We start from the raw sequence: 25,981 nt of genomic DNA on the forward strand, positions 1-25,981 counted from the left end.
TACAGGTAATTACTCACTTGGCGCGGCGGTGTGGCTCAAGGTGCGGCGGTGTGGCTCAACAGGTTAAGCGTTAGGAATACGCTCGCCACCGCACCTCTAATTACTCTGCGTGGGTTCGAATCCCATGCAGGGATGGTTATGTGCGAGAGGATTGCTGGACTCCTCGTCGTCGTTGGGTGGTTCACGTAACCGCTGGTCAGTTACGGCTTCCTCCACCACCAAGTCCATGCTTCCGAAAAACAAACAATATAACTAATCCCCTACCCGACTTGGAATGGTAACCGGACGAGAGGCCGTGGTTCGCCATATGGATAAGCCGTCTTGTCAGCTTTCCTCTCCCCCGGGATAAATATGTAAATCCTATCCTATCCTATCCTAAAGGTATCTCATCCCAGAGCAAAGTTATAGATGCCCACTGAAAAAGCCCAGAGACGTTATACAGATTTAAAGCAGTAATTTAAAGCATTTTTAAATTTAAGCAGATTTAAAGCAGTAAGCAGAAAATGTCGAAAACCGTACACGACTAAGGATTTTTTGGTGCAGTTGAGTTTTAATTCTTTTGAATATTCGATTCATTTCAAGCTCTGTATTACTGATCAAACAAAACTAGTCTGATTTACTTCTACACAGACTTTTGTCAGTTTTATTGAGCCCTATAGGAGGATTTATAGGGGAAAGCAAAGAGATTGTATTTTTTATTGGTTGTCTAGACCAGGGCTACTCAACTATTTTTACCGAAGATCCGCATACAAAACTTCAAAAATATTTGGGTCCGGTCTTTCCAGAAATTGTATTTCGGCATCCTCAAACACGCACTTCCTCGACCGGTTAATGATTATTAGCTAATCAAGATTGTTTGTTATGGCGTTATAGTTCTTTTCATATATATTCAAAACTATAAAAGTCTTTTTATAAAAGGAAACTTCAAAAGTGGGGCTATTGATTCAAAATAAAGAATTAGGCGCGGTCCGAATCAAATACCCGAAAGGGGCGGATTCGGACCGCAGGACATCAGTTGATTAGCTCTGGTCTGGACAGTTGTTTTTCTATGCTGTGCTGATGAATCTTGCATAAAGCAGCACGCACTCACCTCTGAGCAAAGTTACAGGCACTCACACAGAAGTAAAGGAGACTCATCTCTGGGCAAAGTTACGGGCACTCACTCAAAAGTAAAGGGGACTCATCTCTGGGCAAAGTTACGGGCACTCACTCGAAAAGTAAAGGATACTCATCTCTGAGTAAAGTTAGACGCACTTACTTAAAAGTAAAGGATACTGATAATAATATACAAATACAAGAGGTAGGTTATTTTGGCATATTCGCCATAGTAGCGATATATATTGACTGGTAACCTTCTGACAACGATGCTCTGCGATAATTATCAAGTCCATGCTTCCAAAACAAATAACTGGCTTACTAATTATATACCCGACATGGATTGGTAACTGGATAAGAGGCTCTGGTTCGCCATACGATAAATATGTAAATCCTGTCCTATCTCTCCTTAACTCATGGATGGTATCAAAGATAAAATATAATGTTCAATCTTTTTTTACTCAGGAAATAATCGTCCAAAGGAAAGATCGTTCATACACTTTCAACTGCGAACGTTGGTTCTCGTTATTCAAAGGCGATTGCCAGTTGACGAGAGAACTGAATGCAGTATCAGGAAAGCAAGCAAAAAAAATTGATTATGAAGTCACTGTTGTTACTGGTATGTTTGATTGTGTAATCATAAATTACTACAGACGTTATGCCGTCGTATCATCCTTTTCCACAAATACCAAAAATATAACTTAATAATTGGCTCATAAACAAAATGTTATCGACATGGACAATTACAATAGCGTAAAATCCAAATTTGCTACCAACAGCGAGTTCCTCGGTTTCTCTCACAGAGCCCTGGGGCTCCATATGGAGCAAATTGAGAGAACCTATATAGCAAGCCATCCTCTGCTCAAATGTTTAGTAAATTGGGTAAGCTATGATGAAGATTCTGCTTATTCCAAACGAGCAAGAAATGCTCAAATATATGGACACGAAGTAGTATACATAAATAACCGCCACAAGAAGTGCAATTTTTATTTTTGATGACGTCATCGCACATAAAAACGAATCTGACAAAGCCCACAGAAATTTTTGAAATAAATAAAAGTAATAGTCATTTAGCGAAAAATACAATCTTTCAGCCACTAAAAATTTCAAAGCAATTGGTCCAGTAGTTAGTAAGAAACACGATTTTTCCATGCGATTACAAAATACATGATAACATACGGTATACGGTGACAATAAATACCAACAATAACATAATACGAAACAATCTATATGTACACTTTGTATTTAAAAAATACCAACTTTTTCTGCTTTAGATCTGCTTAATTGGAGATTTATTTTGATTAAATGTGTCAAAACGCAACATAAAGAAACCTGTATGATATTTTTTCTACATTTTTCAGGAGATAAACGTGGAGCTGGCACTGATGCTAAAGTATTCCTCACAGTCCATGGATCGAAGGGTTCGTCACCGAGACTGCAGTTGAAAAATGAGTGAGGATGACATTTTTTATATTTCTGTTGAGCCAGGGTTCTCAGCATTTATTCGCCATATATTTCAAAAACTAAAATTTAGCCACCAACTGTATAGATCAGGGTGGTCCAAGGTTGTCGGCCTCGAGGGCCACACTATTATTTTCATATTGTTCGCGGGCCACAATAATGTAAAAAATAAGTAAACAGTGCAATAGCCTACAAAACAAACGCTTTTCATTATTTGTCATTTATCAACCTAAAACATGCAAAAAAATTATTTTTATGACGAAACAACACCAAAATCGTTTTTTTCACTCTCCCGCCAATGCGACGTGGGCCACAAATAATGTAGCGGCGGGCCACATGTGGCCCGCGGGCGTGTTTTTGGACCACCCTGGTGTAGATCAATGCCCAACCTTTTATGGCTCTTGACCCCTTCTGAAGGCTTTTAGTACTTATAGCCCCAATGTTTATCCTTCCAGTGGTATTTATAGTATTATGAGACTATGAAAAATGTTGAATTTTCCTGTAAGAAAGAAGTATATAACGAAATTTCATTGAACTTAATTTTGAGCTTATCATTGTAGCCCCTTCCCTTCTTCAACTGCCCTGTGGCCCTTTTATGAGGCCATTCGCTGATGTAGAAAGCCTATTTAAGTGTGCTCTGAAATATGGGAAAAATGCCAAGCTAGGATAGACGGTCTCTTCACAGTCGGACAATAATAAACAAAAATAATGCGACAGAGGATTTTGCAATCAGCTGTATAGTCAACAGCAAAAACTTCAAAATTTTTGCAATCTTCAGTCACGACTCAGAGCCAGATTTCCAATATTTTGAAGTTTGGAGTAAAGTTTAGGTGTAAAATACTCCTGACACCACAGCCCTAACTGAAATAGGAAAAAAATACAGAGTTGGGATAGACGGTCTCTTTACAATCGGAACATATTAAACAAAAATGACGCAACGAGGACGTTACAAATTCAGCAGTGTTACAATCTGCTATGACGTCATCGATCGTATTTGTTCATGTGTACTGCTTGCAAAAATTTTTCATCTAGAAATTAATTAATTTAATTTTTTATTGTTTAGTTTTATTCCCCCAAAAATATTAGGTCCTCACTTATCAGTGTGAATTTGTCTAAATGATGATGTTTAAAAAGTTCTAAAAATTATTTTTAGACTCTACAATAAATTTTCTTTGTTTCTCCTTTAAGTTTTCCTTTATTTTAGTCGCTACAACACTTTTGAACGAAACAAATCAGACGTTTTCAGTTTACGAACGGTGAACGTTGGAAAAATAAGAAGAATTAGAATCGAGATTGACAACCAAGGGTTTGCTCCTGCATGGTATCTTGAAAGGGTGAGAAATCTTTGGTGTTTCCTAATCAGGGGTTGTAGTTTGGGGTGTTTGTGGGGGGCGTAATTTTGAACTTGCGTACTTTGTGTCAAGGGTTGGCGTTATTTCATGGGATTTGGAGCCGGGTCGTAATTACAAACTTACCGGAATTGCTAGTCATAAGCAAAATTTTGTGTCCATGAGTCAAGGAAATCTTTGTTATTTTTCAGGACGGTTCGAAGAATGCCCAAAATGAACAATTGGCAAAAATGTATTTTCGATTAAATGATGGTTGAAACGATAATATGCTATTCTTGCTTACACACTGACGCATTAATTTCTTCAATGCTTTGTTTGACCAAAATCAGATGTTTGTGCACAAGGTGTTTGTGAAACCAATTTATTGGATCTCCGCTCTAGGAGACCATTATTCTCAGTCTATCTGTCTGTCTGTGTGTTTAGCTGTAGCGACTAAACTGCTGGGACGATCTGGTTGCAATTCCTCACAATGGTTATGTTACCACACTAGCTATGTGCGTTTCATCAAAAGTCAGGATTAATGTTTCGCTTACATGGCAGCAGCAAAAATATGCGCCGGCCGTTAAGAAATTCCAATTTTTTCCACAACTGGCGCCATTATCTCGTAAACTACCTCAAAAATTAAGATTCCAAGATTGCCCTTCCCTCGCAATAGTAAATACTCTTTCGAACAAGCCATTCTTCATCTTGGTAATCCGTAAAATTTTGAATTTTAGTGAACTTGATTAATTATTAGCCGCTGTATATCACTCACGAAAAGGATAACGATAAGACGTGCAGTGTTCAAAATGAACTGGCAGTTTCATTATCACGGTTACTACAGTAACCGCTGTCATTATAGGTGCAATTTTGCGTTGTCGCCTACCGTCTTGTATTGATTGTTCTGATATCTTATCTGACTCATGTCTAAATCAGTGATAAATAAACCTTTTTCTCTTTTAATTCAGGTTGTGCTTCTGACTTCGTCACAACGAGTATATTTTGCATGTGGAGAGTGGCTGAGTGATGATGATCAACTGTACAGAGATCTAGTTGGCAGTGATGATGCTACAGGAGTCGGGAAAAGTAAGATTTGCTTTTCATATTCCTTCTAGCGCAGTGGTTCTCAACCGTTTCTTGCTTGTGGTCATAGCCCCCTTGTTTATCATTCCAGTGGTATTTATAGTGTTATTTTGATTGGTAGATTCCGAAACCCATGCTCAAAAAAGTGAAAACACCATGTGAAATAACCTTATCAAGCAAAAAACTAGGAAGAACGAAGTTTTCTTGTAAAGGGAAAAGTAAATTTAGTTTTGCGCCTAGCATTGTGGCCGGCCTCACAATTGCCTTATGTTCCCCTTGATGGTCCACTGGTCCACGGTTGTGAACTGCTGTCCTAGCGAGAAGAAAGATGATAAGATGAACAAGAGAGCTATGCTCAAATGTATGGACACGTAGCGCCACCCAGTAATTTTGATGACGTCATAGCGAAAAAAAAAGTAATAGCCTTCTGGAGAAAAATTTTATCTTTAACCACTGAAAATATCAAAGCAATTGGTCCAGTATTCGAAGAGAAAAGTGATTTTTCAAAAATGGAGACGGAGACAAATAACAATAACAACAAAATTTTGAAACGATCGTTATGGCCGCTAAACGTGTCCAATAATTAAATGGCATTCTGAATTGTAAATTTCTGTTCTGTTTGCTTGTCTTGTACATTGTAATTTATTTTGTATCATGGAGGAGGTCAAAATAAATTATCATTCCATCCTCGCTGTTTTCTTATCAATGCTAAGGAGCTACCAGTCCCATCTACACTGGGACCTATTGCCATTGCCACCACGGCCCTGCGAGTCATTGTTTGTATTCCACAACTATATTAGTAATATATTTAGTTGTAAAGGGTGTTCATAAACTCCTGAAATTTTTGAAATACAAAGGCAATTTATCGATACCATATATTGTTTTGGCCCTCACAGATGTATTAAATGAAGTAAAAATACAATTACTGATTGAAAAACAACAAACCCGGTTAAGAAATATTGAGAACTGACTTCATAACAAAATTGAAATTGTAAAGGAACTTTATGGACACCCTGTATATATTGTATTATACAAAAATAAAAATATTGAAAGTTATTCATTATTCTTGCCAATAGATTCAGTTCACAAAGCTAGTAGTTACAGCATCTAGCACAGCTCTTCTTTTATATAAGACCAGCAGTTTTAACATTAATAATTCTATAAACTGACTTTTTTCTGCGTCTTTAGAAAATTTCAACCAATAATAACCCATTTCAGAGAACCAATATACAGTTACTGTGTTTACTGGAGACATTCGGGGTGCTGGGACTGATGCAAACGTATCGTTGACGTTATTTGGAGATATGGGAGACTCAGGCAAGAAAAAGTTGGACGACAAACACAATAATTTTGAACGAGGAAGGAAAGATGTTTTCACCGTGAAATGTCCGAACGTTGGAAAGTTGAAGAAACTTCGAATTGGTGGGTTTCACTTTATAAATAAATTTTCGTTTTCAAATTGTTCGAATTTTCACCCTGGATTAACCCTGGTGAAAAGTTAGTAGGTCCTCCCGAAGTATGCGAACCAAGATGGCAGACATCGGAACGTAACATGGGTAACAGGTTAGGGTTAGGCAATAATTTTTTTCCAATTTTCCCTATTTTAGTCCTATTATCAGTTCGAAGACTAGCCAAGAGCCTCCCGTAGTATTTATACCTAAAATTATGGCCTAACCCTAACCTAGTACACATATTACATTCCGATGTCCGCCATCTTGGTTCGCATACTTCGGGAGCCCCGATTCCGATTCTCTTTTTCCAGTTCTATTATGAGTTCGGGGAATATCTGTGTTTCATTTTCATTCTTTTTGTATTAGGTGTCTTCAGGATATCCAGGTTGCCTCGACATACTTTGGCGTAAACTTCTTTTAATATTTATTCTTCTATTTTTCATGTTATTATGAATCACTGTTGTGATTGGATGTCGCTGCTTGATAACCAGTATTGGTTTCTCAAGCCTCCTTTCAGCCAGAAATGACATTTCACTTTATATGATAGGACTTTTTAGGATAGAAAGCCGATAAGACGGCTTAACCGTATGGCAAACCACGGACTCTCGTCCGGTTACCAGTCCATGTTGGATATGGGATTAGTTAGTCAGTTATTTGTTTTTAGAACCCTGATAGTAGAGGAAGTCATAACCAACTAATAAGTCTCCCGAACATATTTATCCCTGGATTCGAATGCACAATATGCCACATTGCTTAGTGCACTTTATTCACCGATTGAGAAACCCTAACATAACTAAAATTCTGATTTCAATTCTCAGGTCATGATAATTCTGGATCTTCCCCTGGATGGTACCTTGAAAAAGTCATGATAGACGACAATTCTACCGGAAGAATTTACACGTTTCCATGCGGACGTTGGTTTGCTAAAGATGAAGATGACGGCAGAATCACAAGAGAACTCGTCGCTGGGAAAGGGGACGGAGGAATCCCGTACACTGTAAAGGTTCATACTGGTAAGCTAGTAAAAAGAATTTTTTATTTATCCTATTCATCCCAGAGCAGGGGTAGGCAAGGTTTTTGGAACAGGGAACGAAAATGTTGCCTGCCTAGAATGACGGGCCATGTAAGTGCGACATGAAAAGTCACATTTTGTGAACAATATTTACAGTGTTACAAAAGCACACAAGGAAAACAATGAACCTCGTGCGAAAACTAAATTTAAATGCAATCTCAACAAATTGTTTGAGCTATTTTTTAGTTAAAACATCAAAATGGGATTAATTTGGCATCTGGGCCTGATTGAATTACTCAACAGGCCGGATTTGGCCCGTTGGTTATAGTTTGCCCATGCCCATCCTATCTTTTAAAATTTTTTTCACTTATTTTTAGGTGATGTTCGAGGTGCTGGCACAAGTGCTAACGTCTACATTATCATGTACGGAGGACGAAGAGGTCAAGATAACACAGGAAGAATTGAATTACAAGGAAACTTTGAAAGGTTAGTAGTGATCGGAAATGTATTATTTTTCGATTTTTTATGACAGTAAAGCTCATAGGTTGGCTGTAGGATAGCATCATGCTAAGCATTAGAAGCATTTGTCATCACTTTGCTGATTAGCCTGAGTGGGTCTGTACATCTGGGATGCTGATAAATTAGATATTTCCATATCCAATCTTGGGCGCTCCAGAAGTGTGTGTACCAATATGGAGGTAACTAATTTTGTTAACCTACTTTACATTATGTAGTGCAAAGAGACTGGAACCAATGGGCAGTGGCTAACACAAACAGCCCCCAAACTTGTAATAGAACTAAAATAAGGAAAATCGGAATCAAACTTATGGCCTAACCCTAGCCTGGTACACATACTACGGGAGTACCCAATCTTAACTGGGAACGGGATAAGAGACCATACTTCGCCATATATGCCGCCATCTTATCATTTTTCTTATTTCCTGAGATAGATAAAAAAATACGTTTTTCCCTTTTGACACCACGAGTCTCTTCTGTTTTCAGAAATCGTCAGGTCATATGCAATGTAGAGTCCGCCTCCATGTTGAGTCCGCTAGAAAAGATTGAAATTGGCCACGACAACAACGGCGCTGGCCCAGGATGGTTTCTAGACAAAGTTATTGTGATCTGTAACAGCACTGGATGTGAACAGGTATTTCTATTTTTAATGAGGCATTTTCTCACTTTTCGTTTCTTTTCAGAACTCTTTAATTTAGATTCACCAAGCTGCAAATTCTGTTTTTTTAAGAATTTTTTTTAAAATCTGGGTTACACACACTCACTCAGAAGTAAGGTAATTTCATCGGGTAATCTTTACGATTTCGGTCCCAGAAAAATTAAGCTTTTTATAGCAGCTTGCACTGAGCCAGTTTTTGAGTTAAATGTCTTTTTACGAAAAATAACATACTATTGAGCACCATAAAATTCTTTAATTAATTTATTTTCTTTCTCTAGGTGTTTCCCTGTTCCAAATGGTTTGCCACGGATGAAGGGGACGGACTCATCAGCCGGGAATTGTACGAGAGCAAATCTTTAAGAAAACAAATTGTACAAAGTGAGTAACCCTGAATTCATATGATTGAAATATCGAACTTTTCAGGATATCAGGACAGTAAATATATATTTGTACCGAAGAGGCAGGTTTTCTCTAGGTATTCCTCGAAGATTGAAATTTTAGAGTTTTAAATTGTTCAATGCAAAGGGACATCGATATCTAAATAGTATGCTATTCAATACCTAATTTTTGTATTAGACTTCGCTTTTGATTAATCTAGCAAGATATCAGGATAGAAATTTGTTATTTTTATACCATGGCATTTTATGGTTAAATACGGCCTCTCATTCAGTTACCAGTCTACGTCGGATATAAGAATAGTTACCCAGGGATCAAACAGCTCCTACTCTTGGGTTTATTAGCTCAAAAGTAAAAGAGTTACTCTGAGATGAAGCAGACCAATCTCCGAGCAAATTTACTCCCATTCACCCAGAAGTAAAGAACACTCATCTCTGAGTAAAAAAAAGCCAAATAGTACTAAAACTGTAAGGAATAGTGGTGGTGCATCACATGTATTCACTCAATATCCAAGAAGGTTTATCTCTGAGCAAATTCGTCTCATCATCTTTTCTCACAATATATATTCTCACTTCTATCTATTCACAGAATCTGCCTGGAATTGTGTAATCTGGACAACAGACAAGAGGAGTGCCGGCACAGATGCCAAAGTATTTCTGCAGGTTTACGGGAGTGAAGGAAAGTCCGGTGAAATAAGACTCAATAATGAATCCGATAACTTTGAATCTGGACAGAAGGATTCGTTCAAGGTTTGAATTGTTTGTAATTAGTTTGAATTGGATTTTCAATTCAACATTTCAATCTGACACATTTTTCTTTGGCCTATTTTGAAGATCTTAAATCATCGCACTATTTATAAAAACTCTATTATTCAATCACTAAAAGAACAGATTGGGGCATTTACAGATGAAATGCGTCCCTACTTACGGAATTTTCTAACAACGAAGAGACTTACGCAACAAATTAATTAAAAACTAGCGGTTTGTAACCTTTTTGACGCAATCTCCCCCTGGCCTATTTCTGATATTCTAAAACTTATCTCACTAAAACTCTATTTGCACTCATTGTGCAATCTTTACTGGGACTTTTGCTTGTGATATATGCAACTGTACTGCGGTACTCTGACTTTTGTACCATTTTGAATAGTTCATAATGCACGCACATACATGCATTACGCCAATACTAATGCTGAATAAATACAAATGCAAAAGGTAAATGTTTCCCACCAAAAAAATTCAAATTTCTCTCTGCGAGGAATTCTTCTCGTGTTGAGGTGAGCGTTCTAAGAATTTCACGATATACTAACCCCTTTCAAAGGACTCATTTGAGGTTTGAATGTGTTTCACAATGCCTATCGAACGTCATGGCGATTTTGCCTAGTTCAGTTGGTTCAGTTCCTTTCTTGTTAAATCCTCTTTATTTGTCTCATAATTAGTCTTCAAATGAATGCCATCATCTATTTTGTTTCTTAACTACACATATTGACATTCTTCCATTTGTTGTTGAATCTTTAATTGATCATTACCAAGTGATACTTGATATCTAGGCTTTTGCTTTAGCACAGTTTGGAAAGTTGAAAATGTGTGCATAAATATTTTTCTTTTAATAAGTAACAAATATTAGTAATACACAGCATTCGGTGCTCCAGAAGGATGTATACCAATATGGAGGTGACTAATTTTGTCAACATCAAGTTTTTTAAAGGACTGAAACCTATGGGCAGGGGGTATATTCACTTGGGTAACTCGTAATAGAACTAAAATAAGGAAAATCAGAATAAAATTATGCCCTAACCCTATCCTGGTACACATACTTCGGCAGTACCCAGCATTCTAATACAAGGTTAATCGTTCCCCCCTCCCCCCTTTAAAAAAACTCTTCTCTCTATTAGGAAACATTGCTCGAACCACAATCCCAATCTTCCTCTTTCAGATTGATTTTGTCAATGTTGGTACAATTTACAAGCTGCGAGTCTGGCATGACAATTCCAGATCTTTCCCTGGTTGGCATTTGGATAAAATTGTTCTGGAACCGGTGCTCGGAGGAAAGAAGTCACAGAGTTATACTTTCAACTGCGGGAAATGGCTGGACTCGTAAGTTTTTGAAAGAGTTAGGAATATATGAGGAATTAATAGATAATCTTGATAGTAGTTTTAACAATATTTTGCTCAAAGAAAGAGATGCGCACTCACTCAGTTGTAAAAAAGACTCATTTTTGAGCAAAGCTAAGCGCACTCACTCAAAAAATAAACTAGACTCATCTCTGAGCAAAGTTATGGGCACTCACTCAGAGGTAAATGAGACTCATCTCTGAGCAAAGTTACGGGCACCCACTCAGAAGTAATGGAGACTCATCTCTGAGCAAAGTTATGGGCACTCACTCAGAGGTAAATGAGACTCATCTCTGAGCAAAGTTACGGGCACCCACTCAGAAGTAATGGAGACTCATCTCTGAGCAAAGTTACGAGCACTCACTCAGAGGTAAATGAGACTCATCTCTGAGCAAAGTTACGGGCACCCACTCAGAAGTAATGGAGACTCATCTCTGAGCAAAGTTACGGGCACTCACTCAGAGGTAAAGGAGACTCATCTCTGAGCAAAGTTACGGGCATTCATTCAGAAGTAAAGGAGACTCATCTCTCGGCAAAGTTGAAATGCAGAGCTAATTGAACTGTATATTACGGCGGTACGCTACTCTTCGATAATTTGATTTCGCAACTCAATTTTAAAATTGTTATTTCAGGTCTGAAGGAGATGGAGAAATCATTCGTGAACTACCAGCAAGTGGACCTTTGGTGAAAAAACCACAACCACTGGTGCGTTACATCGTTTCCGTGACAACAGGGAACAAAACAAATGCAGGAACAGACGCAAATGTCTTCTGTTGTCTGTTTGGGGAACAAGGAGACACAGGAGAGAGACCTCTCGTGAAAACAAAGTCTAGCAGGAATAAGTTCGAAAGGAAAAATGTAAGTTTAATATTTTTGGAGCCTGATTAAGTTTTTACCTTGTACCTTCACTCAAGACATGGCTTCAGACAAGGAGCTTTTTTTGGAGGAACTGGAAGTGGCATCTACATTTTTTGCAATTGGCAATTGAAATTGAGTGAAAGTTTTTTTCAACCTATTTTTAAAATTCAGAATCGATTTTGAAACCTTTTGTCCAATTTTCCCCTTTTTCGAGCAGGGGTTCTCAAACTTTTGGTATTTTGGAGGTCATGAAGAGATTGACTACTATTTACGGATCCCCGCAATAAATTTATAGAGAATGAAACAAAAATACTTTATTACTTATCGATTATTATTGTCAATGACTAAACTAAAATAATTTCATTTAATGACTCGGATGTATTTGCCGCTTGGTATTTTAAAAAATCTTCAGTATTTTATTAAGTCAGCAAATAGCTTGCGCTGCCCTTAGGTTTCTCTCACTGAGCTCTGGGCTCTGTATGGAGCACTCTGAGAAGCTATGTTTTAGTTAGAGGAAAGTGGCAAATTTTGAAATTATCTCATTTCTATTCTTATATCCAGGTCGATGAGTTTGTCTTTGAAGCTGTAACCTTGAAACGTTTGACCAAGGTCAAGATCGGCCATGATGACACAGGTGTCGGTGAGTCATTTCACTGATTGTTACAAAATAATATGGTCAAATTTAATTAATCACGGAAAAAAGCTTATACTGGGGTTTTCCAGAATGTAGCAAAATTTAGGATGAAATATCAGACATAACAGGATTCATAGAAAATTTAGGAATAAATAAAGAATAATACCCTTTTAGCGACAATACAATACAATACAAGCTTTAACCACTGAAAATTTCAAAGGAATTGGTCCATTAGTGAATAGGAAGAGCATTATGTTAGCTAAGCGTTTTTAACAGTCTTTTAAAGAAAGGTTACATGCACCGAAGTTTTTGTTATGCAAATTCAAATTCTCACACAGGCCCAGGATGGTTCCTTGAGAAAGTGGAAGTGTGGGAGGAAGGGAGAGGAGACAAAATGGTTTTCCCGTGCGAACGATGGTTGGCTACTGATGAGGATGACGGTCATATTGTTCGGGAATTAATGCCTGAAGGAACCCCACAGTTGCTTAATAGTAAGTTGCAGTTTTAAATAGTTTTTTCCTACATTCAATCAAAGTATGTGGGCCAAGATAGCGAACATCCGAACGTAGTATGTGTACCAGATTAGAGTTAGGCCCTAATTTCAGGTAAAAATACTACGGGAGTCACTTGGCTAGTCCCCCAACTCGTAATAGAACTAAAATTTTAAAAAAATGGAACAAAATTATGGCCTAACCCTAGTGTCCCTAATGTTCTGGTGTCCGCCATCTTGGTTCACATACCTCGGAAGTATCCAATCTTATGATATATGTTCTGTACCAGGAGGTGAATAGTGAATTCAACACGCCGTATGATTGAATCACTGGTCTGTTACGGCTTTCTTTACAATCAAGTCAGTAATTAGTAATTTATTTTTTCACATACCGAAAATACAGAATTATAAAATATATAGTAATGTATTTCAGCGTGAAGGGAGACGCGATAAACCAGTCAAGGTTATCGAGCAGCGTCACCTTTGAGAGAGTCTAACATAGAATCATAAAAATACAAAAAAAGGAAGTCGAACTAGTGTGCTAAGTATTCGTTATTCACCATATACTTTCTTTTCATACAGTGGGTGGGTAAACCATCGATTACTGATAGCCTGATAAGCAAATAGTGTTTTATACTTATATTCGAACAATATTTACTAACAGAAATCGGCCATTTAGGTACGTTTAAGCTACCTGGTGTTTCCAGTATCGCTCGTGGTGATGCGGGAGAGCGACTTCAGTCCATGCATCGCAAACAAATAACTGGCTAACTAATAGGGCTGTCCAAGTGAACCAAAAAATATTTGATTCGAATCAAGAAATTATTCGATTTTGGACAGCCCTACTAACTAATCTCATGGACTGAATGCGAGGCCGGATGATTATGCTTTCTATTCCGCTTCTCATTGTTTTTTTCTATCTCATTGCATTCTGTGTTTTGTTTAAATAAATTTACCTATTATCGTTTTAGTTAATACCAGTCACTTTTATCAGATTACTTTTCCAGAATAAAATTTCTGTAACATAATCTCAATTTTTTCATTGCAGCCACCACTTACCATGTATCAGTAAAGACAGGAGATGTCAGTGGAGCTGGAACAGATGCCAATGTCTTCTTGAAAGTAAGTAAGACTTATTCGAATATTAGATTCGTTTTGGACAACCCTTTCTGTATTATCTTAGTGCGTTTGTATGTCTCAAAATCACCTTGTCTAATGCCCTTTTTGAAAAATCTAATAAATCAATTTCTTTTCAGATTATTGGCGGCGATGGTGATACAGGACGTCTGAAACTTCATCAAAGTGAGAATATTCGGGACAAATTTGAGCGAGGACGAACCGATTTATTCAAACTAGAAGCGACAGACATTGGAAAACTGGAAAGAATAGAGATTGGTGAGAACTTCTTGATTGTGTGACGTGAAATTATCTTGGGGGAAAACTCACGACACACTTACAAGAAAATTTTTTTAAATATTTTTGTTATTTTTCGACGTTACGAGAGACCTCTCGAAACACCGGTTTTAGTTTACGGTGACTCCTCCAGTGACATCCAGCATATAGTACTCTAAAAGATCTTTCCAATGACATATAATTATTGTATATTGGGTAAATTTTGGGGGTCGTATGACATGAATGAAAATGGGTATACAAAATTGGGCTCGATTGGTAGTCTCGATCAGGTTAAATAAAGATTAATTTTGCGATTGTAACAGAACACCATACCAAACAGCTGTTCAGATGCTTCAACTGTCTCAGCCCTTTACCTATACATATTATCGTATTTTAAGGACCATAAAGCACACTTTAAATCCTTTTTTTTTCAAAAATCGATCATTCATGTTATACACCGGTGTGCCTGATAGATAAAACAGTTAGTGCTTTATTGCCTGCACTTAAAACCAGTGCAGGTATTGCTTTAAAAACAGCGCTCCAGAAGTATGTGTACCAAGATGGTGTACTATGATAAGCATACTATATTCAGGTTGTTCGCCATCTTGGTGCACATACTTCTGGAGCACCCTTAAAACTGCTGCGTTTTATAGCCTGATGCTCATTAGGACCTCCTGAAGTATGCGCACCAAGATGGCGTACAACCTGAACTCACGTTGTGTACCAGGTTAGGGTTCAGGTTATGCGACATCTTGGTGCGCATACTTCAGGAGCTGTGTATAAATAAACATCCAATCCAAGCAATTTGTTGACAGTGCGCCTTAGAATAGGGTCTGTGAAATATGGTAATAAAACCCTGACGTTGCATATATACTCTAATAAACAAGGTTGGCAATATGTCAAATCGTGAAAATTCTCTTCACTAAAAAGAATAGCATTATATTATAGAGCTATTATTTGGTATCTGCTTGTCTATACCTTATTCAGAGCAAAATATTTCCTTCGTTTTCAGGTCACGACGACTCGGGCATTGCATCCGGGTGGTTTCTAGATGGAATTGAAATCGACGTTCCATCTAGCGGACTCCATTATACTTTCAACTGTCATAGATGGTTGGCTTCTGACGAGGACGATGGCAGAACATTTGTGGAATTGTATCCGACACATACAAGGCAGCAAGATAAATGTAAGTTATTAGTATCTGCTTTCTACTAATTGGATACTTACCGGAAAATATTTCCAAATATGGAATATCTGACATATTGAAAGAGCAAATTCTAAAATCACCTTTAAAACTATGAAGTCATTTAATAAAACATAACTTTGTGCGATCCGAATTAATTACTCGGAAGGTTCCTATTCGGCCAGTTGAGTAGTTCTGTTACAATGTATATGAAACCGGACAACCTGCCGATTTTCTGTCTCGTCTTGGGGTGGCATTTCTCCCTACATTTTGACATTCATTTCAAATCATGGTGGCCATATTAGACGTACCTGCCCACATATTTCAGCCTTGATCTATTGTTTGGTACTTGAAGATTGTTGAAGTCATCTGAAGGCTAAAACTTTTTGTTTTTTAAACTTTCATACGAGGCGTTGATGCCGATATTTTATCTAAATTTCACTGGTATTTATAATTCATGGACCTACTTTCATATGACATTTACTAGCATTGTTTTAACTTCTGCCTGGTTTTTTGCTAACTTTGTGATGGCCATATTGCTGTTCTCTTTGCGTAATAATTGAGTGCATTTTGATGCAGAAAATTATTATTATCCATGTATTATACATATATACACCAATTTCTGTTCTAATCTTCTTCGCATCGCTGGATTATAATGTATGTGCTGCCAAATTCTCTGGCGATCAAGGTCATACTGTAAATTTCTTCCTTGTTTATGAATATTTTCTTTCCATTGTGACTTCAGTGCTCCCCTATGAGATCACAGTGACCACAGGAGACAAATTAAACGCCGGTACTGATGCCAACGTGACGCTACAAATATATGGAGAGGACGGAAAATCAGAAGTTCTGAAACTCAGGAATCGGACAGATAATTTCGAGAGAGACGCTGTGGATAAATTTAAGGTACTGTTCAATTTTTGATTGCTTGTTTTTTACGTTGATCAAAGTTTTACAAGGCAGCTACTGATACGCAAAAAGTTTAAAGATGAAAAATTAGTAGAGTTGTATTGTACAAGTTTGTTTTGTTATATTATTTTTTTCACCTCAACTAGGTAGACTATGTTGTTTTTGGTAGGGGACACTTTGATTACCTAAAACAAGATAATCATTACAGCGTACTTTGATTGAATGTCAGAGAGACTTTTTATTCCTAATGGATACAAACTGACCTTTTTCACATAAAAATCCCAAATTTGAAATCCAGGTTGGAGCCTAAAATATTGGCCCAATAACCCTGACACAATGAATTTACCTATAAGTTTAAGCCAATATTAGTGGTAATGCCATATTTCCTTACCAGGTGGAAGCGCAAGATGTTGGTCCAATAACTAAAATACGAATTGGACACAACGGCAAAGGTGTCGGCCCAGGATGGTTCTTGGATTCTGTCAAAGTTCAGCGGTTCGTGAAAAGAACCAGCAAGAGAAAGAAAAGAAGGAGAGGTGGGAGAAGTTTATCTTTTTTTTCCTAGACTAGTGAATGGACAAATTGTCATCAAATAATTGAGTTGTTTTACCCCTTTTCTCTCTCCAATAAAAAGGTATTCCCGTAGTATGTGTACCAGGTTAGGCCATAATTTTATACCGATTTTCCTTATTTTAGTTCTGTTACGAGTTTGGAGACTGTCTGTGTTAACCAACTGAATATACCACCTGCCCATAGGTTTCATTCCATTTAGACAACTTGATGTAAAATAGGCGAACAAAATTAGTTACATCCATATTGGTACATACACTTCTAGAGGGGCATATAAAGAGTCGAGAATATTCACGTAAAGCGTTTATTTGTGGGCAAAACCCATCAATCACAAAATACAAAGATGAAATAATATGAATCACGCAACCATGGGGATCACCTTGGTTTACCATATGATTAATCCTATGAGCTTTTCTCTTCAACAGAATAAAGAGGTTAAGTGCTATCAGCTCCCCTCTTTGATATAAATATCAAAACAATATAATAGAGTGAAGTTAATATTCAAGATTTCTCCATAAGCATCAATTATAAGTGATATTTGTCGATTCATTATCTAATACTTGTCTGAAAAAAGTCGGACTTCGGTCAGGCGAAAAGTTACAGAAATAAAATTTGTGAAAAGCAAAATATTCGACCAACACAAACTTGTGATTCTTGCTACAGAATCTCTGTTATCAGTGCATTTGGATCCACTAAGACAGAGAGAAAAAACTACTATTCTTCATCTAATCAACCGCATATCTTTTTTATTAAGAATCTGTTTCGCCCGAGAAAGGAGATGTAGAGACGTACTGGTTTGTCTGTCGAAGATGGTTCGACAAGAACGAAGATGACGGACAGATAATGAGAGAGTTGGTGCCGACTGATGAACTGGGAAGAGTTCTAGATGAGGCTTTGCAAGGTAAAGCAGTTAATACTGAACTAAAAGTAATCCCGTAGTGCATGTACCAGGTTAGGGTTAGGCCATAAATTTATTTCGATTTTCCTTATTTTAGTTTTAATAGGAGTTAGGGACTGTCTGTGTTAGCCAAGTGAATATACCTCGTACCCATAGGTTTCAGTACCTTTACACAACTTGATGTAAAGCAGGCGAACAAAATTAGTTACCTCCATATTGGTACACACACTTCTGAAGCGCCGAATATTGTATCAAGAATAAAGATGGCGGTTCTAAGTGATTCAATAGTCTTCAAAGAAAAAAAGCACTAGTTATGAACTGCTAATCATCCATCTTTTCATCTTAAATTTTTCAGAGAAAGAATACACTGTTCATGTTTTCACTGGCGATAAATTAGGAGCAGGAACAGACGCCGATGTGTTTATGATTTTGTATGGAGAGAATGGAGACACAGGTATGCAGATAATATGAAAATTCAACCCAAAAATCCCTCCTAAAAATGTTCCAATCCTAAGAATATTGTGTCACCATGCGGAATTATGTCATATTATTCCGACCCATCGCTGTAAAAGGCTCTATCATTCTTATTTTATCTTGAATTGATGAGTTGCAATTCCCCCCCCCCCCCCCCCAGGAAATTCATCCCTGGGAAAAAATTTCTTTTTTGTTGGGAAACCCTGGTTTAGCCAATCGAGTCACTCACTGTATCTTTATTTTTAGGTGAAAGAAAACTCGACAAATCCGAGACAAATATCAATAAATTTGAACGAAAGCAAGAAGATATTTTCAAAATGAGAGCGGCTGATCTTGGAACTCTGAAAAAGGTTTGATTTTGATGTCTATTGAATATTAACGTAACACACAGCACCGTAGTTTATCACAATCACACCAGAGTCTCCTGTTCAGCATCGACTAAATGGTTTATTACTCCCAGGTTGAGAAGAATTCGACTGCTTGTTCAAAATATTTTCTAGAGCTAAGTTGTTGGGTATCTCTCAACAAATTTAAAGAAAATTAAAAAAATCACATTTCATGGCGAAAGGAGACGCCGAAAACCGAAAAAGTTGTTATAACACCTGTATGGAAATAAATGATTTTTCGTACTCCCATAGTGTGTGTACCAGGTTAGGGTCAGGCCATAATTTTATTCCGATTTTCTTTATTTTAGTTCTATTACGAGTTCGGGGACTGTCTATGTTAGCCAAGTGAATATACCCCCTCCCCATAGGTTTCAGCCCCTTTACACAACTTGATGTAAAGTAGGCGAACAAAATTAGTTACCGATACCTTCATATTGGTGAACATACTTCTGGAACGCCGGATTTTTTATAATCTTCATTTATTTTAGATCAAAATTCGTCGTGATGACGCTGTTGTTGGTGCAGCCTGGTTCCTCGATCGTATTGAAGTTCGTTCGTCAGATGGACGATTGATCTTCCCTTGCCAGCGCTGGCTGTCAACCAAAGAAGATGACGGACAAATAGAAAGGACTCTTGTTCCTGTATCGGAGGTAAGGTTTTTAATTATTTGGGGAGGGGACTTTTTCCTATTTATCGTTTTTCTCTCAAGGAACAGAAATTATTGATTTGAAGGTTATGAGTTGGGTAAATACAATTTGATTTAGGATGGGAATGAAACTAAACTCCAGCAAAATAGTTCGATTGAGTTGGGATTTAAGGCAGAAATGGTAACTTGTGTGGGATTTTTTTGCAAAAGTAATTCTATATTGTGATCAGTGGTGAAATTCAGGAATCATTTCTTGTTTCCCCGTGTATCGGGTCTCCTGGAAATTCAGGTTGCCTTGACTCATTTCTTATCATTATTTCTCAATCATTATTCCACCTTTTAATTGTATTGTCAATTGCTTTTGGACTTATCACAGGTGTGGCGATAACCAGTATTGGTTTTCTCGTGATTTCTATATCAGTTCTGCCTCTTTTTACATTCTGTATTCATTTTGTGTATTTCATGTGTGGTGTTAAAATAAACTACTGGTAACTAGTGCCAAGGGTGCCACTCTATTTTATTTCTCTATTACAGGAGTACAGCAATTCCCTTTCACATATCCCTGCTAGAGGTAAGATCAGGCCCAAAAATTCCAGCCTGACCCCGACTAATTAACTATATTTGCAGGCCCGACTCGAGCCGGGTATGGTAAAGTATAGGAAGAATATTTTCGGGGGTCAAATGTCGGGAAAAGGTCCATTACAGCTTCTTCTCTGTTTTATTCAAATTATTTCTTTTATAACAAGTATTCCTTTGTTCAGTATTTATTTAAAAAAAAGTCAGCGATAGAGAAGCCCAACCCGAACGTAATGATTAACATTTCAGGGCTCGGGCTTCAGATCTTAACTCTAATCCCTGCACGGGATTTGAAATTGCGACCCACGCAAGGTAATCAGAGGTGTGGTGGCAAGCGTATTTCTTACACTTAGCACAATGCACCACACTGCCGCGCCATTGTCTATGGATTACACCAGACATGGGCAAAGTACGGCCCGCGGGCAAAATCCGGCCCATTGGGTAATTCAATCTGGCCCGCCTGATGCTGCCACAACCAAACTGGGACCAAATTTTAATGTTTTAGCTAAAAATAGCTCAAGGAATTTGTTGAGATTGTGATTAAATTTAGTTCCCGCTCGAGGCATATTGTTTTCCATCATTGTTTTGTAACACTGTAAATACTGTTCACAAAATGTAACTTTTTACGTCACACTTACATGGCCTGCCAGACTAGATGGGCAAAAGTTTTGGCCCCTGGTTCAAAAACCTGTTCCACTCTTGTATTACACTCTACTTTATTTCCCCATTACAGGAAGTTTACCAACGACTCCAGGAGAAAAACAAGCGCAAGACCAATGTTCGTGATGCTATTGCTCTAGAAACAAAAGCCCAACTGACGACGTATGAAGTAACTGTCAAGACTGGGGACGTACGAGGAGCTGGCACTGATGCCAACGTTTATATGATGCTCTATGGAGAAAATGATGACTCTGGAAAAATGTAAGTGAAGTGCTTTTGATTCAAATTTGAGATACTACACGTTCGATTAGGTATCAGTGGCCATGTTGGGAGTGAATGACCTGAATGGATGTGTTACAGAAAAAGAATTCAGCCTGAACCATCGATGCAAACACAATTCATGAGGTCTAACACCATGCGATCCGGCTCACAGAATGATAAAAACAATTTCGCAACTAATATTGTAGCCCCCTCATAATGCTCTGTGGCCCGCTGGTTGGAGACTAATAATGCAGTTCATTCACCCTAACAATTTTTTTTTTCAGAAACTTGAAGACATCAAAGACATACAGTGACAAATTTGAGAAGAACCATGCAGACATTTTTACAGTTGAAGCCTCGGATCTCGGAAATTTGAAAAAAATCAAAATTGGACATGACAACTCTGGATTGTTGGGTGCAGGTGAGCTAAGAAGATATTTTACTAACAGTTGGTGATACGTGAAACTAACTGCCTTTCCTGGCCTTATGCCTTTGCACAGGTGGATCCGTATGCGTATAACGCAAGTGTGCTATAGCAAGAGTGAAAATGGCTATTCTATTTATTTCAAGAGTCTTGCTGCACACTTACACAAATGTATTCCTGTAACGTTTCGTCTGACCGACGTCAGCCTTCTTCAGACAAGCATTTTATAACTGTGGCAAGAAACGCAATGGCATGCACATAAATATTGTTATCAAATGTGTCTGACCTTGGTTAGACTAAACGTTTCAGAAATACATTTGTGTAAGTGTGCAGCAAGACAATTAATTAAGAAGGTATTTTATACAGCATATTTATCCTGTAGGCTGTAGGGCAGGGCCACTTTATTATGTATAAATAAAGCGTTTTTACCCATGGAGTGTTTACTTATTGTCTAAAAATAAAGCAAGCTTGCAAATTATGGAAGGCAACATATTAGTTCTTTTCTACTCTATATAGAAACTCGATACAGCGTATTTATCCTGTAGTGCAAGGCTACTCAACTATAATTACCGACGACTCGCATACAAATTTTTAAAATTATTTGGGTTTGGTTTTTCCAGAGATTTTATTTTGGCTTCCTTGAACGCGCATTTCCTTAAACGCGCATTTATAGTTCTTGTCTTATATATTCAAAACTGAAAAAGGTATTTTATGAAAGGAAAATTAAAAAGTGGAGCTAATGATCCAAAATAAAGAATTAGGTGCAGCCACGATCTGCCAGTTGAGTAGCCCTGCTGTAGTGTATATTTATTATCTAAAAAATCAAGCAAGCGCACCAATTTTAAAGGTAACCAACCTGAAGTGCCAACCGCCATTATTAAGCCATCTCATATTAATATGGAATTCCTAGCACTTTAGGAAACACTTGCCATCACACCTCGGCGTCTTAGGGTGGTTCATGTAACAGCTGGTCGGTCACGGCTTCCTCGACCATCAAGTCCATGCAACAAAACAAACGAGAATATCGGTCAAAGACCGAAGATTTATTGATCGAAAGTTAGGGGATTCCCCAAAACAGAAACTGCGGTTTTGATTCATCCGCTCTTACTCCACAGCTTAATTACTCGCTAATTATACGACATAATTCATCCAAAATCAATAGGCTTCTGGTCCGAGATATGATGAATGCACATGCAAAATTTGGAGGAGATTCAGCATCGCTTTCGTGAGATATTGCGTAACATTCGAAAGTGTCTAACAGACAAACAGACAAATACCTATCAACATTCTTACTGATCTTAAGATCGATAAGTAATGACTAACTAATCCCATACCCGACATTGATTGGCAAGAGGCCGTGCTTTGTCATATGATTAAGCTGTGTTATCGGCTTTCCTCTCTCTCAGGATAAATATGTAAATCCTATAATTTTCTCTTTTTCAGCCTGGTATCTTGAGTACGTGGACATAGACGCTCCATCCATGGGATTGAAATGGCATTTCCCGTGCGGACGATGGCTGGCTAAAGATAAGGACGACGGGCTTCTAGAGAGAGAATTGTATCCTGCCGCCGATGAGACTCTGGAATACATGAAGAAAGTGCCATATGAGTTCGCTGGTAAGATTATTCCTTTTTGGTACAAATTTGAGTGGTCCTGAAGTATGTGTACCAGGTTAGGGTTGGGCGATAATTTCAGGTACAAATACTACGGAGGTCACTTGGCTAGTCCCCGAACTCATAATAGAACTACAATGAGGAAAATTGGAATAAAATTATGCCCTAACCTGGTGCACATACTACGTTCCTGTGTCCGCCATCTTGGTGCACATACTTCGGGAGTACCCGAATTTCAATGCACAGACAAACACACAGACAATTGAAAATCGCAATATTTGGCAAATTCATGTGTATAGTGTTATTTTTTAATCAACGAAACGGGTCATGTTGCCAGTATTTGTAAATGATTTCCAGTCAGGAATACCCAGTGTTGATATTGTAATGTTTTTTATTTTATCAAGTTATTGAAAATTTCTGGCAACATTGCTTGTTTCCCTCCTATTGGTATTTTGTTACACTTGTGACTTTTTGTAGTTAATTTGTTATCATTTGTCTTATAGCCGTTACAGGCAATGTACAAGAGTCACAAAATTACCAGTATCTGAAATATCCTATGACAGTGGTCCTCTGACTTCTTAATTTTGTTACGCCTGAATCGAATTACCAAAAGCTCAATTTCCATTTTCCTAAAAATACAGTAGTATGCTTGCGCTGGCTCAGCTCCTAAATCAAAATCACCCATTGCAGTGCTAACTCAGCATTTTAGCCTACAATCTGTACGACGCAGTATTGTCATCATGTCGCTACTAACTGCGTGACTTAGCTCATTGACTAGATGCGAGCATTGAATGTCCAGCATTTCTTCAGACTAGTCAAAAGTATGGGGTTGACAAGTCTGTATAACCCCTAAAAATTTGCCAAATTACCTATTTGGAGGTAACTAACCCCAGTTTGGAAACCACTGTCAAATGAGCAGTCCAACGATATTGTCTAATACATAATCATCTTTATGGAATCCTTACTCGGGTCGGGCAATCAGTTGGCCTTAACAAGCATAATCCTAATGCTAAGCACAATACACAAAGCCCTACTTATTTCTCCAATGATTCTTATTTTTCAGTAACAACCAGTGATGTTTCTGGAGCGGGTACGGATGCCAATGTATATGTCGTTTTATACGGACGAGACGGCATACAAACAGAACAAGTTAGTCTCTGTCCGAACAAAGATGACAGGAAATCGAAATTCGAGAAGAAACAAACGGATACGGTGAGATTTTTACTTTTTTGGGATTTAATTGGCGTTATCTCTAAATTGTCAGTGTACCCCCTAAACTAGCAGTAGGTAGGCAACGGTGATTTGGAGAGATTTTGGTCCCTCCAAAATAAAGGAGTGTATAATAAAGGCTTTATTATATAAACATGCTTGAGCACACCCTGTGACCCCCTAAAAATAGAACCCAGGTCACATCTTCTAGAAAGAACATAACATTTGTACAAAGCTTTACTGAAGATTACTGAAAACTTTGGGTACAATCATACACAAACAGAAGTTCAAAGTGTCAAATAAATTTTCTTCATTTTCGAAGAAGTAATTGAGAAATTAATGGTCCCGTATTTTTGCAAAAACACCTTGACAATCTTTTTTTTTTTATTTACAGTTTGTGATTGAAATGGATGACATTGGAGACACAATTGAAAAACTGCGGATTGGACACGACGGGAAAGGATGGGGAGCCGGATGGCATCTCGATAAAGTGCAAGTTAGAAGACTTCTAGAAGGAGATAAAGTAAGTTATTTGACTCTATTCGAATAGCTCCAAGTCCTGTGTCTATCGGCATCCGTAGTTTGAAGGTTTCAACGCAGAATAACGAAACTGAAAAAACTGTTTTCGAAAAAATGGGGAAAACATCTTTTTTGATTTATGTACTGAAATCCTCACATGGCTTCAAACTATGTTCAGATGCCAGCGCACATTTGCCATGGCTACCGTCATTTTCGAAAAAAGCACTACTTCGTAACTGTTTCAAAGCTATCGTTAATTGGCATATTTACTGTTTTGTAATGCATCAATATAACAAGCTTTCAATAAGCTTCTGCCATTTTCAATGGTGGTGTGTAAATTTACTATTGAATGAGTGCCCATAACTCTGCTCAGAGATAAATCTCCTTTACTTCTGAGTAAGTCCCCCTAACTTTGCTCAGGGATGAGTCCCCATTAATTCTGATTGAGTCTGTGTAGCATACCATTCTAGCAGCATATAATTTTAGCAACTCTCAGCATTTCAATGAAGGCCTGTAACTTTGCTCAGAGATGAGTTTCCTTCACTTCTGAGTGAGTGCTCATAATGCACTATCTATCACTAATAATTCTATATAGTTTCAGTGATTCATAGCATTTCAATTGTCTCTTGTCCATGGGTTATTCTTCAAACACCAATATTATTTTCCCAGGGACATGAAACCTATCTTTTCAACTGTGGACGTTGGTTAGCTCGAGACGAGGACGACGGTCAGATCATACGAGAACTCGTTCCAACCAAGAAAATTGAAGAAAAAATGTCACGAAGAGGACAAATGAAACGCATGGAATCAACTTTGTCTGACACTTTGAAAAGTGAGTTATTTTTTTTTTTGAATTCTGTAAAATTAGTCCACTAGATTTCCGTATAAATGTGTATTCGAGTAGTACAGTGGTTCTCAAACTTTTTTAGAATTTGTCAAGTATCACCCCAGCTTCAAAAATATCTAGCTAACAATAACAGATAATAAGACAAAACTATGTTTTATTCAAAAAACACATTGAAATAACGTAGATGGATCGAAAATATCTAAAATAAAGAAACATAAATACGGGGCTCCCGAAGTATGCGAACCAAGATGGCGAACATCGAAATGTAATATGTGTACTAGGTTAGGGTTAGGTCATAATTTTAGGTATAAATACTACGG

At 37.7% G+C, this 25,981-nt stretch overlaps 1 protein-coding gene across 2 annotated transcripts in view; it reads left to right on the forward strand.

Moving 5' to 3' along the window:
- Positions 1 to 25,981, forward strand: part of LOC120334371 (lipoxygenase homology domain-containing protein 1-like) — a 52,739-nt gene that overhangs the window by 6,785 nt on the left and 19,973 nt on the right. For both annotated transcript variants that reach the window (XM_078120421.1, XM_078120420.1), the window contains exons 9-37: positions 1,561 to 1,714; positions 2,457 to 2,547; positions 3,761 to 3,890; positions 4,853 to 4,970; positions 6,186 to 6,389; positions 7,237 to 7,431; positions 7,808 to 7,916; positions 8,433 to 8,580; positions 8,883 to 8,982; positions 9,589 to 9,749; positions 10,933 to 11,093; positions 11,744 to 11,969; positions 12,531 to 12,609; positions 12,942 to 13,094; positions 14,142 to 14,215; positions 14,350 to 14,488; positions 15,498 to 15,671; positions 16,414 to 16,574; positions 16,972 to 17,113; positions 17,902 to 18,048; positions 18,401 to 18,499; positions 18,766 to 18,869; positions 19,394 to 19,555; positions 20,861 to 21,048; positions 21,333 to 21,469; positions 22,916 to 23,089; positions 24,150 to 24,298; positions 24,690 to 24,818; positions 25,484 to 25,646. In XM_078120421.1, coding sequence (XP_077976547.1) covers positions 1,561 to 1,714; positions 2,457 to 2,547; positions 3,761 to 3,890; positions 4,853 to 4,970; positions 6,186 to 6,389; positions 7,237 to 7,431; positions 7,808 to 7,916; positions 8,433 to 8,580; positions 8,883 to 8,982; positions 9,589 to 9,749; positions 10,933 to 11,093; positions 11,744 to 11,969; positions 12,531 to 12,609; positions 12,942 to 13,094; positions 14,142 to 14,215; positions 14,350 to 14,488; positions 15,498 to 15,671; positions 16,414 to 16,574; positions 16,972 to 17,113; positions 17,902 to 18,048; positions 18,401 to 18,499; positions 18,766 to 18,869; positions 19,394 to 19,555; positions 20,861 to 21,048; positions 21,333 to 21,469; positions 22,916 to 23,089; positions 24,150 to 24,298; positions 24,690 to 24,818; positions 25,484 to 25,646 — 4,171 coding nt within the window. The remainder of the gene's footprint in view (positions 1 to 1,560; positions 1,715 to 2,456; positions 2,548 to 3,760; positions 3,891 to 4,852; positions 4,971 to 6,185; positions 6,390 to 7,236; positions 7,432 to 7,807; positions 7,917 to 8,432; positions 8,581 to 8,882; positions 8,983 to 9,588; positions 9,750 to 10,932; positions 11,094 to 11,743; positions 11,970 to 12,530; positions 12,610 to 12,941; positions 13,095 to 14,141; positions 14,216 to 14,349; positions 14,489 to 15,497; positions 15,672 to 16,413; positions 16,575 to 16,971; positions 17,114 to 17,901; positions 18,049 to 18,400; positions 18,500 to 18,765; positions 18,870 to 19,393; positions 19,556 to 20,860; positions 21,049 to 21,332; positions 21,470 to 22,915; positions 23,090 to 24,149; positions 24,299 to 24,689; positions 24,819 to 25,483; positions 25,647 to 25,981) is intronic.

The sequence above is a fragment of the Styela clava genome, chromosome 15 (assembly GCF_964204865.1).
Source record: "Styela clava chromosome 15, kaStyClav1.hap1.2, whole genome shotgun sequence".
NCBI lineage: Eukaryota > Metazoa > Chordata > Ascidiacea > Stolidobranchia > Styelidae > Styela > Styela clava.